Here is a 16550-nt window from a genome sequence, read left to right on the forward strand (position 1 = left end):
TTTTTCAGCATTTTTAGAGTGAATATTATCTTATAAAGTGAATAGTGAGTGAGAGTGAATTTTAATTGTTAATTGTTTGAAAGTGCACTGAAAATTGGTCTTTTCGCGTACAAATCTCACAATAATTCGCTCCCAGTGCCGGATTAACCATTAGGCAAAGTAGGCACGTGCCTACAAGGCCAGTCAAAAATCCAGGCCACTTTAAAATCAGTAGAAATTTGGTCATGTTTTCAAAATAATTATTTTCTAAAGTAAAAAGTATTTATCTTAATTGCTCTGTATTTCCAGATGAAGTAAAGGTCGCAAAAATCTTTAAAAAAAGACGAATTGAAACATGTTGTCACTTCAAAACAATATTTTGCAGCGCTTCAATACTCGTAGCAAGTTGCTTCAAAGTTCCACTATCGAACTGACACTAGCCATTGGTGGATAAATTCTTGGATGAGTGCAGAGAGAATTTTGACTGTTATTGGCAGCAGGCACGTGATTGCTGTGGCAGCAGCATATATAAATCTGAAAGTCGGCGAGCACCAAAGCGACAGAAGAATGTCAGTGATGGAGCTGCTACAGATGATGTGGACAGTGGAAGGAATGTCGGGCCAGCAAAAATTTAAAATCAACACGTTTTATGTGATCATCGACCAACTAAAGAGCGACTACAGAAACGTATCGATGCATATTCCATGGTGCTGCAGAGGTTTGGAGTTTTGACAGAGTACGACTCCATGTCTGTTAAAGACATCGATGTTGCTGTTGCAGGTCTGGTTGGTGTGTATTCAAAGGACCTTTCTTCCGGCTTCCCATCAGAATTTCGTCAGTTTATGTGCTGGTATAAAGACTATAAAGAGCAAAGACGCGATGAAACAGCAGCAACAGGAAGGGCCCAGAAGATGTTTAAAATGCTGCACACAACTGGTGTTTATAATGCACTTCCGAACACTGAAGTAGCACTTAGAATGCACTTGTCTCTAATGGCTACGAATTGCTCGGGGGAACGCTCGTTTTCACAACTGAAACGAATTAAAGACGTCAAACGATCAACAATGTGTCAACAACGTCTTGGTACACTGGCACTTTTGTGTATCGAAAGCGATCTACTCCGTAAGATTGACCTCCAAAAACTAGTTAACGTGTTTTCAATTGCAAAAACGCGCTAAGTTGTTATTTAGTACCCTGTGTTATAGTTGCAACAACGATCTTTGTGACAATGATTTGGCAACACTGATAATTTCAATATTTTAGTTGGCAACCCTGATTTTCGGGCCACTTATGAAATGTGCCTACAGGCCAGCAGACCCTTAATCCGGCACTGTTCGCTCCTCTGATCTTTTTAAATACCCCAAGGCGGTTCACCGCCTGTCCACAAGAGGTCGTGATGAGGACTCGCTAAACGTTCCATAGCTTTCAAAAACACCACTCAGCCTACTCAGCATCTAACAGACTTCACAGGAGCGAAAACATGAAACGAATTTCCTACTTCACTTTTGTCCACAAATTAAAACAGCATCTAAGCAAATCGGATACCCAGTGGGAAATTCACTTGAGGCCGTTCTGCACACTTGCGAAGGCTTCAATCAACCATCCGAAATGGCTTACACTACATGTAAAAGACTACCAAAGCAATATTGTCCACTGCAAATGTCTGTGTTTGTAGATCTCAACAGCAACGACAGCGTCACAAAAGAGACGAGAGCTACACCAACACCATCAGGACTCCGACGCACATATCCACAAGCTCATCACATCCATCGCCAGAAACAATGCCTTTGGATCTCGAAGCTCAACCGTCTTTGGCTATACTGTGTGATCACTGGTCGTAGCAAGAGCTCATCATCATGCCCTCCCGAGCCACATCGCGTCGGCTTCCAGCCTGGTGATGGGTTTCTTTCATGTCCCTTTTCTTTTCCTGTCCGATCATGATGATGGCACATCCACGTCATCAATATTGGAACTGGCAAGATAACTTTTTGAGATCAAAAACGCACGGAATCTTCTGCGTTGCCAAGAAAATTGAACGGCAATTTTGTGCGTTTTGGACCTTTGCATCTTGTAAGCATCTTCGTCTCGTCAGTTGGTTTTTATGTTGTGCCGTGATGCTGCTGAACTGGTAGTTTTTACCTGTCTCTCAGCATCCTTGGCAAAACAGTTTGAGAATGAGATCCTTGACAAAGTCGGTCGTTCTGACTGACGAAACGTTCGAAATGGAGCTGGTTATCGCTCTCAACATCTTGTGGTAGCCCAATTTGCAGTCTCCAAAAGAACCCAAAATATCATTCTACAATCTTCCATTAGGCTATACTGTTCAATGCTGCACGTGCGGCGCCTTTCTTTGCTTTTGTTGAATTTTGTGCCGTTTGTTGTCTGGGTTGTGTGGCCTTGCTTGCAACCGACACTTCCTGTACTACATGAGCAATGAGCTCAATGAGTTCTTGGAGGAGGATTTGAAAAGAAACAATGCAAATGGAACAACACCGAAAGCAACCGTGCGGTTCCTTTGCAAAAGGGGCCCAGTTTTTCCATCGCCAGGTGGCGGCAAACGTACGTGCGATTGCGACAGGCACGCGGAGCCGTCGTGTCCTTGCGAGCGTGCTAAGATCAAGGCCTGTGCGACAGACGACCGAAAAGCTGTGCTTTTGGGCCCTAGTCCGTTCGAGCCATGCGTGCACGGACTGGGGCCGACTCAAGCTTGTTTGCACACAGCCGCGTCAAAATCGTAAGCGCATGAGTTTGTCGCCGAAAAGTCTTTAGCTGCCTGCTATCGAGGCGTCTTGGCAGAAGCCAGGTCAAACCAATTCGCCAGCGCTTCAGTCAGCTGACGACCCGGTTTGTTTGGCGGCCAACGTCAGGCAGAATCGGGCCCCTGAAGAGGAGATCTGCGACCAGGGCGGCGTCGATCGACCCCGCACAAGCACAGGTTTTAGATGGATCAACGCGAGATTGCACGCGCGCCGCCGCCGCGATATCGTTTCGCTTTGGTCGGAAATTGCGGTACTAATTTGTTATCGCGGCGACGCGCGCGATCGATCAACAAAAGCATTACATATTCAGCAATCCAAACGAGCAAAATAATGTCAACCGACGCTTCGAAAAAGCAAAAGAAAACCGCCGCGCACCCTCCCTATGCGGACATGGTGAAAGGTGCGATCGGTGCTCTCAAAGACAGAAGCGGATCTTCCCGTCAGAAGATTCTGAAGTACATCAAAGACAATCACCAGGTCGGCGACAACGCCACCAGGCTGGTCTGCTCCGCGATTAAGCGGCTACGCGCCAGCGAGCAGATCGTGAGTACCAAAGGCACCACCAGTGGCGCGTCTGGTTCCTTCAAGCTCAACAAGGCTGCAACCGAGCCGAAGAAAAAGAAGACGACTGCCAAAAAGCCGAAGACAGCTGCCCAGGTGAAAAAGACCGCCGCTAAGAAGACTGTCAAGAAAACGGCGACCGGTGGCGCTGCCAAAAAGACTGCGAGCAAGAAGGCGACGACCAAGAGCGGATCGAAAAAGACCGCTGTCAAAAAGTCCAGCCCCAAGAAACCGTCTGCCAAAAAGGGCGCAGTCAAAAAGCCGGCTGCCAAGAAGGCGACCGCCGCCAGCAAAAAGACCAAGAAGCCGGCCGCGAAGAAAGTGGCCAAGAAGCCAGCGGCGAAGAAATCTGGAAAGAAGTGAGCTGTCACACGTCGTCGTCAGCAGCAGCGGTGAGCATTCGCAAAACGGCTCTTTTCAGAGCCACCCATCACTGCGTGAAAAGAGCACTTCGATGCGTTCGGCGACCAGTCCAGCGCGATGCGACGCCATTTTTCGACGTTGATCTCTCGCGCTATTGGCGGCCGGAAAGTGTTTCGACGGCGTTCGAAATTGCGATAGATAAGTCAGCAAACGTGCCGTCAAAGAACACTTGCTAAGTTAATTTCACTTTGTGTTGAATTTTTGTTGTATTTGCATCCATCTTACGAAAATGTCTGGACGTGGCAAAGGAGGAAAAGGTTTGGGAAAGGGAGGCGCTAAGCGCCACAGAAAAGTCTTGCGTGACAACATCCAGGGAATCACCAAGCCCGCTATCAGGCGACTCGCTCGTCGAGGCGGTGTCAAGCGCATTTCCGGCTTGATTTACGAAGAAACCCGAGGCGTGTTGAAGGTCTTCCTTGAGAACGTGATTCGCGACGCCGTCACCTACACCGAGCACGCAAAACGAAAGACAGTCACCGCCCTCGATGTCGTTTACGCGCTGAAGCGCCAAGGACGAACCCTGTACGGTTTCGGCGGTTAGAAGGCTCATCAATGACAGCAACAACAAACCGGCCCTTTTCAGGGCCACTTAAACTTTTGAAAAGAGACTTTTACCGCGCGAGTCCTTCGGGCACGCACGGTTCGCCGGGACCGAGAAAATTAAGGTCGTTGAGAAATTATGCTCAGTTTTCAACTCGCCGCCCGATTGGCTGACAAAAGAGCGCGCGCTTTGCTCAGAGCCAATGAGATCTCTCCTGACTCGGCTCGCCGACGCTATATAAGCCATCACGCTTGCCGGTGCAGTCAGACCTCTTGTCAAGAGAAGAACAATAAAAAATCGCGAAATGGCTCGAACTAAGCAGACCGCTCGCAAGTCAACTGGTGGCAAAGCGCCCCGAAAGCAGCTGGCAACGAAGGCCGCTCGCAAGAGCGCCCCAGCCACCGGGGGCGTCAAGAAGCCTCATCGCTATCGACCGGGAACCGTCGCCTTGCGTGAAATCAGACGTTACCAGAAGTCAACTGAACTGCTCATTCGCAAACTTCCCTTCCAGCGACTGGTTCGCGAGATCGCCCAAGACTTCAAGACCGACCTTCGTTTCCAGAGCAGCGCCGTCATGGCTCTGCAAGAAGCCAGCGAGGCGTACCTTGTCGGCCTGTTCGAAGACACCAACCTGTGCGCGATCCACGCCAAGCGGGTCACCATCATGCCCAAGGACATCCAGCTAGCCCGTCGCATCCGCGGAGAACGCGCTTAAGCGTCGTCCTCGCATCAAACGGCTCTTTTCAGAGCCACCTGTCACTGTGAAAGAGACTTGGCTGCGCGAGTAAAGCGTAGGGCTATTCGAAAAGTTGTCGGCGATCCTGAGCAAAATGTTCAAGGTGTTTCTTTTTTCGAAACGAGACATCAGTTTGAACAGCCCTTGGTTTGAGGGCGCAGCCAGTAGCCTTACCTAAATAGCTTATTATTTAGCGCAAACTACGCTCGTTGTGCATGACGGTGAAATTGCTTTTCAGCCATAATGCTCAGTAGTTGTAGGTATAGCATGTTTTCGGGCGAATTCATTTAAATTTTCAGCAACCGCTGCGATTTCATTTGACACCGCAGAGAAGAGCACACTTCTCTCAAAACGAAACCACCACGACTAGTAAAACCGAGATTTTGGGCTCATGATTTCATTGAAATTGCACACGCTCAAACCTGGCCATATTGTAGCTGGTCGTGTCAACACAAGAACCTTTGCGTTCATTACATCTTTTGCAACATGAGGTGGCTCTGAAAAGAGCCGTTTTGTGCGAAAGGCAAAAATCGCCGACTTAAGCTTTCTTCGAAGTCTTCTTGGGAAGGAGCACGGCTTGGATGTTGGGCAAAACACCACCTTGTGCAATGGTGACTCCGCCCAGAAGCTTGTTCAGTTCCTCGTCGTTGCGGATGGCGAGCTGAAGGTGACGGGGAATGATTCTCGTCTTTTTGTTGTCGCGGGCGGCGTTACCGGCCAACTCCAACACCTCGGCGCTCAAGTACTCGAGCACGGCCGCAAGGTACACTGGTGCCCCTGCACCAACGCGCTCCGAGTAATGTCCAGTGCGCAAGAGTCTGTGCACACGACCGACTGGAAATTGAAGACCAGCTCGCGACGACCTGCTCTTTGGCTTCGCCTTGGATTTTCCGCCGCCTTTGCCACGTCCTGACATGTTTCAATTAATTGAGGTTTGCAAAGTTGAAAACAAAATAGAATCAGAATTTACCGAGCAGAGCGCGCGAAACGAGTTTTTATACCGTCCGAGCTGTCGTCGAAAATCTGACGGTTTTTATGGCGCGCGCCAGCGCTGGCCAATGGAAAAACAGCGACGCGCGTTTCATTTTTTTCATTGGCCAAATCCAGCAGCCACTCGACGCTTCATTTGCATACGCTCGAGCTATAAAGGAAAAATCTACGATGCGCGCTTTATCACTCGTCTTTTGAGCAAACTAGCGAAATGGCGTCCGCAAGCAAGGGAAGCAAGAAAGCTGTCAAGAAAACCGCACCTGCCGACAAGCAGAAGAAGAGGCGCGCAAAGCGAAAGGAAAGTTTCAGCATCTACATCTATAAGGTGCTCAAGCAAGTCCACCCGGACACGGGAATCTCCAGCAAGGCGATGAGCATCATGAATTCTTTCGTGAATGACATCTTCGAGCGCATCGCCTCTGAAGCGTCCCGTCTGGCTCACTACAACAAGAGAGCGACCATCAGCAGTCGCGAAATCCAGACTGCCGTTCGATTGCTGTTGCCCGGCGAACTGGCGAAGCACGCCGTGTCCGAAGGCACCAAAGCAGTCACGAAGTACACCAGCTCCAAGTAAACGACGACCTGCATTTCAAACAACAAACGGCTCTTTTCAGAGCCACCTTGTAAAGCAAAAGAGTCTTTTCACCGGGTTGATTGCTGGCTGCTGTGTTTCATCAGCATTTTTCGTTCGCGAAAGCCTCGACGCCCGTTTCGCAGACGTTCGAAATTACTCACTGAGCCAGACAAGTTTTCTTTGAGGTGGACTTCGAAAATTCCTTTTCGTTTCAACCAAACACAGCCCTTGAGGTAACCTGGGTCGCTTCTTTAATTTCAGTTGCCCTTTCCGTCCTAACCCCCGACGTCTGTCTTGACAGGTTTTTCTTACCTTGCAAAGCGTTACATTTCCCGTGCCAAGCAACCGCACTCGTTGCGATTCCGAAAACGTTTCAGCGAGCACAAACATTATGCCGGGTGGAGATTCAATTCGGACAAAGAACGATAAATTGGCCCAAACCACATCTACTTTCTGTATTTGTTGATTTGGGGAGCCACAAGTGGAGTTAAAGTGTGGGACCATCACTGAAATCGCAACCTTTTCAATATTTTGCAGTAACCTGAAAAAGCACTTGCATTCTCCAAATCAACCTATGCCGCAACTCTTTAATCATCTGACTCTATTATTGATTGTTGCACCAAATCCTGGTATAGCATGCCTTTCCAAATGCCACTTTCGTAAATTTTTCCTACCTATATTACTATATTGTACATTAACATATTTTACTATACGTATATCTTATCATACATTACACCCGAATGGATGAGGATGATGATTAATATCTTTATTCTTCCATGAATAAGCTACTATACCGTGTTGCATAATTTAATGTTTGCCATATCACCAAGTTACTACAAGCTTGCATCTAACTTCCTACTGATTATTATAGGCTGTTACGTTTGTTCAGAAGATCGCTTGACTTTTCGTGAGATTATTGTTTAGGTTGGTTTGAAAAAGATGCTTGAAACAACTCAGACACTACATCCTTCATCGGCACTACCAAAGAGTCTCCTCCTCTCGAAAACACTCCATCCCTCACTGACGCTATCAAAGATGATTCACCTCTTGTTATATTGGCGATACCAAAAACACCCTATGCTATATCATCATCTTTCTTATGATGCTCTTACATGTGCAGGAATTTAATTTAAAAACCAAGCTTTTTTAACTGTTTTATCTTGGTAATGAGCTGCCACGTTGTGTATTTCTTTTGCAATCTATAGGCTTTTTAATGTCGTTGCTGCGAACACTTTATTTCTGTATAAAGTCTGCAAATAGTTCTTGTTTTGATAGTCCGTTGCCTAATTACGATATGTGTGTGTGTATTAGTTTGTTTTTGCGATGTTGTTAGAGTTCAGTCGTGTTCTCATTGCTTCAAGAATTGGCGAACGAGAAGACGACTGATTGCTAACTAATTCGTCTACTTGTTTTAAAGTATCAGGTTTGGTGGCCGTGCTTGAGTATATTTTTATCGATGCATATGCCGCAATATTATTACAGTAGATCTTCTCATGCACGTCTTAAAGCATTAATTAAGGTTTTGCCACCTTTTCCTTTTGTTGGTTTTGTTACTGTATTTCTTTTTCACAATATCATTTCTCTTGCATTCTGACAAAGAAAAATAAATTGAATTGAATAAATGTGCGCAACTGTATCGTGCCTGTTTGGGCACCCACAAGGTATCAAACTAGTCACAGTCGGTCAATCCCTTCATGAGCAATATGTGGTTGACCGCTTTATTGAAGATAGCATACGCTGTTATACAAATCCCATGCTGCAGGCCTTGCTTGAGTATATTTTTATCGATGCATATGCCGCAATATTAGATCTTTTCATGCACGTCTTAAAGCATTAATTAAGGTTTTGCCACCTTTTCCTTTTGTTGGTTTTGTTACTGTATTTCTTTTTCACAATATCATTTCTCTTGCATTCTGACAAAGAAAAATAAATTGAATTGAATAAATGTGCGCAACTGTATCGTGCCTGTTTGGGCACCCACAAGGTATCAAACTATAGTCACAGTCGGTCAATCCCTTCATGAGCAATATGTGGTTGACCGCTTTATTGAACATAGCATACGCTGTTATACAAATCCCATGCTGCAGGCCTGCAACAAAACGGAAAAAAATGAAAAAGCACTGGTCACAATTTCTACTACTTCATAACGTCCACCTTATAGGGTGGTCCTCATCTGGCGACTTTTTCAAGCTTTACACGGGCGCCCTCTAAAATAGTTCCAAATTGGTCTCAAGTTGTTGTTTTTCTGCTTTTTTTTTTAATAATCAACAGTGCTCAAAGACCTTGAATTTTTTGCATGCGGGCCACTTAAGCACTAAGGAGAGTTGTGGCGGGCCGCACTAATAAAATTTTAGGTTGGTTGAAAAGAACGCATTTCGTACCCAGTAGCCTATCCAGCGTTACATGTTAATATTTATCTTCGAATACCGCAGCAACAAAATTAGTTGAACAACGCTACTGCAAGGCCAAGCTCCTTTAACAACACTTTTGACTTCTTTAACAATGCCTAATAAACGAGGCCACTTGTTTTGCGCACTTATAACGAGGCGAGCGGTTTTATCAGAATATTCATCGCCAAGCAAGAGTGGTGTCGTCACTTCGCTTCACAACAGATGTCTTGCAATTAACTGTTTCAGTAAACAAGGAAATGTTTGACACATCGCATTACAGGCAACAATAGTGACCTGCAAACATATCAGTGAAAATAGGCTCCAATAACAGGGAGAAAGAAACCAGGCACCATGAAACAAACTCTTGTGGAAATCACCGAAAAAAACGTTTCTGTCGTAACTTATGAACAGTGCTCCTTCTGAAAAAGCAACGACTCGGTTTTTTATCCTTTTTGTGAGAATCTCTATAAACGTCTTTTTTTGATTATTAGACAACTGTCACTTGCGGTGCTCATCAGCATGGCAAGACTTGTTGATTAACAACATTTTGCAGTAGCCTACTATGCTAAATATTTTCGTATTACAACCAAAAAAGTCTTTTAATTTTTTTTGAAAATATAATATTTTGCCATTTTTTTATAAATTGAGTTTGCATACCGACCTATTTTGCCAACAAAAACTTGTATAAAGGGAACACTGCTCATGAAACACAATAACGGTGAAATGCACAATAGTGTTTACAGACAATTTCGAAATTCGAAAACAGGCATTTTAATCAATCACCGGGACAGTGTAGTTGGACATCGCATTGGTATAACTTTAAGCGACCTCCACCTAGAACTACAATCTGATTGGTCGGTCGGTGGAATCGTTATGCAAAGCAAAAATATGCCAAGTCCCGGAAAGTATTTTTTGCCTTCATGCTCTTTAACTCATCAAGAAAAGTCTTTTTGGTTATACTTGTACGCTGATACCTTCCGCGGGCCGCCATTTGGTGACCCCTGTTCTAGAACATCAGATGACAGCTAACATTTTGTCTTACTTTCGTGCTATAGGCCGTAATATTGGCCTTTTTCTAGATTTGGCCTTAAATTTGGCCTTTTTTTAAATTAATCTTCAAAATGCATAATAAGCAATATTTCTCATACATCGTAACCTTTACCAGATGAAAACCGTATTCACCATTGTTCAATGCACGTGCTATACTTGTTTAATACTTGTAATGTGACGCCGGCGCCGAGTCAGACTGCTATCACACTCTCAGCCAGTCAGTGGTGCCAGATGTCGCCACTGCAGCGGATTAAAACTCATCCTCTACAGTTCATTTGTACTTGCTATTTTTCGGGCTCTCTCAGAAAAATTTTGCTACGATTTATTAAAACCCGCTACATGTCATAAAATATCAATAAAAATGAATACTACGGACATTACTTTGATAGAAACACGTAAATATCTATTTGGCATTTTTTTTTATCTAACATTTTCCTTGTTTGGCCTTTTTTTGTATTATTTTGGATTTAAGACCTTTTCATTAGTCTGGCAACTCTGATTGGACCTATAGCCAAGTAAAAGTTTGTTTGCACTGAGCGTGTACATTAATTTTTTTTTTTCTTTATTTGGACAAAATTGATATCAGCCCTGCTGTTAACACTTTTGGAAAGCAACATAAAAATCTTTCTTTCTAAGTGACCAGAATTATTTCCTTGCATCTGAATGGAAGGCCTTTTCGATGGTCTTCTAAGCTGCTTACTGCATATCAAACAGAGTCAACGCGAAGTGCACAGGTTCTGTTGGCCAGGTCACGGCGGCCAGCAGTCACAGTGGCCCTATTTCCGATTGCAATGTTTGTGTTCTTAAGCTCAGTCGAGAAAGCTGTTGCGATACATCTGGGCAATTTCAATAAAAGTGTGTACTTTGGCACTTTTTTATGTTGCCCCCCCTGCTAAAAATTTTGTGTTGGAATTTCTGACTGATGCTGTACGAGATCCTGCCGGATTACCTGGCAAGACGGGGGGAAAAGCGAAGCGCAATTTTAAGCTGTTTTCAATGGCAGTGCTCCAGAAGTTAACATAATGGAGAGTTAATTGCCAGATTCCGAAACGAAAACATGCAATGCGATCAGTTCTTCATGTCTCGGTCTATTCTAAAAGCAAAGTCGTCTAATCGTTTCAAAAATACGAATTATAATGTTGGACAAGTCCTGCCTAAGATATTGTCGGTTTCGGTTTGTCCCTTTCCTTTCTAGTTGACGACATTGTTCAGGTTTTTGTCTTTTACCCATATGCGCAGGCCATGTCAACGTGCAAGGCTTCAGATTTGACTGGACGCCGATCTGCAGCGCTTGATAGCAGTCAAAATCGCGAGTATAACTTGATACTTTGGACCTTCCCCATCTTCCCCTTTGACAATAGGCTAGCGTTTAAAAGTCGTGTGAAGTGTGATTGGCACGCAGATTTTTTCAGCATTTTTAGAGTGAATATTATCTTATAAAGTGAATAGTGAGTGAGAGTGAATTTTAATTGTTAATTGTTTGAAAGTGCACTGAAAATTGGTCTTTTCGCGTACAAATCTCACAATAATTCGCTCCCAGTGCCGGATTAACCATTAGGCAAAGTAGGCACGTGCCTACAAGGCCAGTCAAAAATCCAGGCCACTTTAAAATCAGTAGAAATTTGGTCATGTTTTCAAAATAATTATTTTCTAAAGTAAAAAGTATTTATCTTAATTGCTCTGTATTTCCAGATGAAGTAAAGGTCGCAAAAATCTTTAAAAAAAGACGAATTGAAACATGTTGTCACTTCAAAACAATATTTTGCAGCGCTTCAATACTCGTAGCAAGTTGCTTCAAAGTTCCACTATCGAACTGACACTAGCCATTGGTGGATAAATTCTTGGATGAGTGCAGAGAGAATTTTGACTGTTATTGGCAGCAGGCACGTGATTGCTGTGGCAGCAGCATATATAAATCTGAAAGTCGGCGAGCACCAAAGCGACAGAAGAATGTCAGTGATGGAGCTGCTACAGATGATGTGGACAGTGGAAGGAATGTCGGGCCAGCAAAAATTTAAAATCAACACGTTTTATGTGATCATCGACCAACTAAAGAGCGACTACAGAAACGTATCGATGCATATTCCATGGTGCTGCAGAGGTTTGGAGTTTTGACAGAGTACGACTCCATGTCTGTTAAAGACATCGATGTTGCTGTTGCAGGTCTGGTTGGTGTGTATTCAAAGGACCTTTCTTCCGGCTTCCCATCAGAATTTCGTCAGTTTATGTGCTGGTATAAAGACTATAAAGAGCAAAGACGCGATGAAACAGCAGCAACAGGAAGGGCCCAGAAGATGTTTAAAATGCTGCACACAACTGGTGTTTATAATGCACTTCCGAACACTGAAGTAGCACTTAGAATGCACTTGTCTCTAATGGCTACGAATTGCTCGGGGGAACGCTCGTTTTCACAACTGAAACGAATTAAAGACGTCAAACGATCAACAATGTGTCAACAACGTCTTGGTACACTGGCACTTTTGTGTATCGAAAGCGATCTACTCCGTAAGATTGACCTCCAAAAACTAGTTAACGTGTTTTCAATTGCAAAAACGCGCTAAGTTGTTATTTAGTACCCTGTGTTATAGTTGCAACAACGATCTTTGTGACAATGATTTGGCAACACTGATAATTTCAATATTTTAGTTGGCAACCCTGATTTTCGGGCCACTTATGAAATGTGCCTACAGGCCAGCAGACCCTTAATCCGGCACTGTTCGCTCCTCTGATCTTTTTAAATACCCCAAGGCGGTTCACCGCCTGTCCACAAGAGGTCGTGATGAGGACTCGCTAAACGTTCCATAGCTTTCAAAAACACCACTCAGCCTACTCAGCATCTAACAGACTTCACAGGAGCGAAAACATGAAACGAATTTCCTACTTCACTTTTGTCCACAAATTAAAACAGCATCTAAGCAAATCGGATACCCAGTGGGAAATTCACTTGAGGCCGTTCTGCACACTTGCGAAGGCTTCAATCAACCATCCGAAATGGCTTACACTACATGTAAAAGACTACCAAAGCAATATTGTCCACTGCAAATGTCTGTGTTTGTAGATCTCAACAGCAACGACAGCGTCACAAAAGAGACGAGAGCTACACCAACACCATCAGGACTCCGACGCACATATCCACAAGCTCATCACATCCATCGCCAGAAACAATGCCTTTGGATCTCGAAGCTCAACCGTCTTTGGCTATACTGTGTGATCACTGGTCGTAGCAAGAGCTCATCATCATGCCCTCCCGAGCCACATCGCGTCGGCTTCCAGCCTGGTGATGGGTTTCTTTCATGTCCCTTTTCTTTTCCTGTCCGATCATGATGATGGCACATCCACGTCATCAATATTGGAACTGGCAAGATAACTTTTTGAGATCAAAAACGCACGGAATCTTCTGCGTTGCCAAGAAAATTGAACGGCAATTTTGTGCGTTTTGGACCTTTGCATCTTGTAAGCATCTTCGTCTCGTCAGTTGGTTTTTATGTTGTGCCGTGATGCTGCTGAACTGGTAGTTTTTACCTGTCTCTCAGCATCCTTGGCAAAACAGTTTGAGAATGAGATCCTTGACAAAGTCGGTCGTTCTGACTGACGAAACGTTCGAAATGGAGCTGGTTATCGCTCTCAACATCTTGTGGTAGCCCAATTTGCAGTCTCCAAAAGAACCCAAAATATCATTCTACAATCTTCCATTAGGCTATACTGTTCAATGCTGCACGTGCGGCGCCTTTCTTTGCTTTTGTTGAATTTTGTGCCGTTTGTTGTCTGGGTTGTGTGGCCTTGCTTGCAACCGACACTTCCTGTACTACATGAGCAATGAGCTCAATGAGTTCTTGGAGGAGGATTTGAAAAGAAACAATGCAAATGGAACAACACCGAAAGCAACCGTGCGGTTCCTTTGCAAAAGGGGCCCAGTTTTTCCATCGCCAGGTGGCGGCAAACGTACGTGCGATTGCGACAGGCACGCGGAGCCGTCGTGTCCTTGCGAGCGTGCTAAGATCAAGGCCTGTGCGACAGACGACCGAAAAGCTGTGCTTTTGGGCCCTAGTCCGTTCGAGCCATGCGCGTGGCAATCGCGCAAGCGTGCACGGACTGGGGCCGACTCAAGCTTGTTTGCACACAGCCGCGTCAAAATCGTAAGCGCATGAGTTTGTCGCCGAAAAGTCTTTAGCTGCCTGCTATCGAGGCGTCTTGGCAGAAGCCAGGTCAAACCAATTCGCCAGCGCTTCAGTCAGCTGACGACCCGGTTTGTTTGGCGGCCAACGTCAGGCAGAATCGGGCCCCTGAAGAGGAGATCTGCGACCAGGGCGGCGTCGATCGACCCCGCACAAGCACAGGTTTTAGATGGATCAACGCGAGATTGCACGCGCGCCGCCGCCGCGATATCGTTTCGCTTTGGTCGGAAATTGCGGTACTAATTTGTTATCGCGGCGACGCGCGCGATCGATCAACAAAAGCATTACATATTCATTAAAAAAAAAAAAAAAAAAAAAAAAAAAAAAAAAAATTCAGCAATCCAAACGAGCAAAATAATGTCAACCGACGCTTCGAAAAAGCAAAAGAAAACCGCCGCGCACCCTCCCTATGCGGACATGGTGAAAGGTGCGATCGGTGCTCTCAAAGACAGAAGCGGATCTTCCCGTCAGAAGATTCTGAAGTACATCAAAGACAATCACCAGGTCGGCGACAACGCCACCAGGCTGGTCTGCTCCGCGATTAAGCGGCTACGCGCCAGCGAGCAGATCGTGAGTACCAAAGGCACCACCAGTGGCGCGTCTGGTTCCTTCAAGCTCAACAAGGCTGCAACCGAGCCGAAGAAAAAGAAGACGACTGCCAAAAAGCCGAAGACAGCTGCCCAGGTGAAAAAGACCGCCGCTAAGAAGACTGTCAAGAAAACGGCGACCGGTGGCGCTGCCAAAAAGACTGCGAGCAAGAAGGCGACGACCAAGAGCGGATCGAAAAAGACCGCTGTCAAAAAGTCCAGCCCCAAGAAACCGTCTGCCAAAAAGGGCGCAGTCAAAAAGCCGGCTGCCAAGAAGGCGACCGCCGCCAGCAAAAAGACCAAGAAGCCGGCCGCGAAGAAAGTGGCCAAGAAGCCAGCGGCGAAGAAATCTGGAAAGAAGTGAGCTGTCACACGTCGTCGTCAGCAGCAGCGGTGAGCATTCGCAAAACGGCTCTTTTCAGAGCCACCCATCACTGCGTGAAAAGAGCACTTCGATGCGTTCGGCGACCAGTCCAGCGCGATGCGACGCCATTTTTCGACGTTGATCTCTCGCGCTATTGGCGGCCGGAAAGTGTTTCGACGGCGTTCGAAATTGCGATAGATAAGTCAGCAAACGTGCCGTCAAAGAACACTTGCTAAGTTAATTTCACTTTGTGTTGAATTTTTGTTGTATTTGCATCCATCTTACGAAAATGTCTGGACGTGGCAAAGGAGGAAAAGGTTTGGGAAAGGGAGGCGCTAAGCGCCACAGAAAAGTCTTGCGTGACAACATCCAGGGAATCACCAAGCCCGCTATCAGGCGACTCGCTCGTCGAGGCGGTGTCAAGCGCATTTCCGGCTTGATTTACGAAGAAACCCGAGGCGTGTTGAAGGTCTTCCTTGAGAACGTGATTCGCGACGCCGTCACCTACACCGAGCACGCAAAACGAAAGACAGTCACCGCCCTCGATGTCGTTTACGCGCTGAAGCGCCAAGGACGAACCCTGTACGGTTTCGGCGGTTAGAAGGCTCATCAATGACAGCAACAACAAACCGGCCCTTTTCAGGGCCACTTAAACTTTTGAAAAGAGACTTTTACCGCGCGAGTCCTTCGGGCACGCACGGTTCGCCGGGACCGAGAAAATTAAGGTCGTTGAGAAATTATGCTCAGTTTTCAACTCGCCGCCCGATTGGCTGACAAAAGAGCGCGCGCTTTGCTCAGAGCCAATGAGATCTCTCCTGACTCGGCTCGCCGACGCTATATAAGCCATCACGCTTGCCGGTGCAGTCAGACCTCTTGTCAAGAGAAGAACAATAAAAAATCGCGAAATGGCTCGAACTAAGCAGACCGCTCGCAAGTCAACTGGTGGCAAAGCGCCCCGAAAGCAGCTGGCAACGAAGGCCGCTCGCAAGAGCGCCCCAGCCACCGGGGGCGTCAAGAAGCCTCATCGCTATCGACCGGGAACCGTCGCCTTGCGTGAAATCAGACGTTACCAGAAGTCAACTGAACTGCTCATTCGCAAACTTCCCTTCCAGCGACTGGTTCGCGAGATCGCCCAAGACTTCAAGACCGACCTTCGTTTCCAGAGCAGCGCCGTCATGGCTCTGCAAGAAGCCAGCGAGGCGTACCTTGTCGGCCTGTTCGAAGACACCAACCTGTGCGCGATCCACGCCAAGCGGGTCACCATCATGCCCAAGGACATCCAGCTAGCCCGTCGCATCCGCGGAGAACGCGCTTAAGCGTCGTCCTCGCATCAAACGGCTCTTTTCAGAGCCACCTGTCACTGTGAAAGAGACTTGGCTGCGCGAGTAAAGCGTAGGGCTATTCGAAAAGTTGTCGGCGAT

General features: G+C 46.1%; 8 protein-coding genes across 8 annotated transcripts; 7 read left to right on the forward strand and 1 right to left on the reverse strand.

Annotated features, from left to right (window-relative positions):
- The first annotated feature begins 3063 nt into the window (after positions 1–3063).
- LOC145770650 (uncharacterized) lies at positions 3064–3697 on the forward strand. Its single transcript, XM_082582344.1, has one exon. It carries the CDS (start codon positions 3069–3071, stop codon positions 3660–3662), a length of 594 nt encoding a protein of 197 aa, XP_082438470.1. The 5' UTR covers positions 3064–3068; the 3' UTR covers positions 3663–3697.
- A 207-nt stretch (positions 3698–3904) lies between these two features.
- LOC145770481 (histone H4) lies at positions 3905–4280 on the forward strand. Its single transcript, XM_082582141.1, has one exon. The coding sequence runs from the start codon at positions 3952–3954 to the stop codon at positions 4261–4263; it is 312 nt and encodes a 103-aa protein (XP_082438267.1). The 5' UTR covers positions 3905–3951; the 3' UTR covers positions 4264–4280.
- A 207-nt stretch (positions 4281–4487) lies between these two features.
- On the forward strand, positions 4488–4978 carry LOC145770692 (histone H3). The gene has a single exon (XM_082582387.1). The coding sequence runs from the start codon at positions 4568–4570 to the stop codon at positions 4976–4978; it is 411 nt and encodes a 136-aa protein (XP_082438513.1). The 5' UTR covers positions 4488–4567.
- Positions 4979–5446: 468 nt separating this feature from the next.
- On the reverse strand, positions 5447–5932 carry LOC145770651 (histone H2AX). The gene has a single exon (XM_082582345.1). The coding sequence runs from the start codon at positions 5913–5915 to the stop codon at positions 5538–5540; it is 378 nt and encodes a 125-aa protein (XP_082438471.1). The 5' UTR covers positions 5916–5932; the 3' UTR covers positions 5447–5537.
- Positions 5933–6197: 265 nt separating this feature from the next.
- LOC145770652 (histone H2B.1-like) lies at positions 6198–6566 on the forward strand. The gene has a single exon (XM_082582346.1). The coding sequence runs from the start codon at positions 6201–6203 to the stop codon at positions 6561–6563; it is 363 nt and encodes a 120-aa protein (XP_082438472.1). The 5' UTR covers positions 6198–6200; the 3' UTR covers positions 6564–6566.
- Positions 6567–14514: 7948 nt separating this feature from the next.
- On the forward strand, positions 14515–15164 carry LOC145770624 (uncharacterized). Its single transcript, XM_082582314.1, has one exon. It carries the CDS (start codon positions 14536–14538, stop codon positions 15127–15129), a length of 594 nt encoding a protein of 197 aa, XP_082438440.1. The 5' UTR covers positions 14515–14535; the 3' UTR covers positions 15130–15164.
- Positions 15165–15371: 207 nt separating this feature from the next.
- On the forward strand, positions 15372–15747 carry LOC145770482 (histone H4). Its single transcript, XM_082582142.1, has one exon. The coding sequence runs from the start codon at positions 15419–15421 to the stop codon at positions 15728–15730; it is 312 nt and encodes a 103-aa protein (XP_082438268.1). The 5' UTR covers positions 15372–15418; the 3' UTR covers positions 15731–15747.
- Positions 15748–15954: 207 nt separating this feature from the next.
- Positions 15955–16445, forward strand: LOC145770691 (histone H3). Its single transcript, XM_082582386.1, has one exon. It carries the CDS (start codon positions 16035–16037, stop codon positions 16443–16445), a length of 411 nt encoding a protein of 136 aa, XP_082438512.1. The 5' UTR covers positions 15955–16034.
- Positions 16446–16550: the final 105 nt, after the last annotated feature.

The sequence above is a fragment of the Aplidium turbinatum genome, chromosome 5 (assembly GCF_918807975.1).
Source record: "Aplidium turbinatum chromosome 5, kaAplTurb1.1, whole genome shotgun sequence".
NCBI lineage: Eukaryota > Metazoa > Chordata > Ascidiacea > Aplousobranchia > Polyclinidae > Aplidium > Aplidium turbinatum.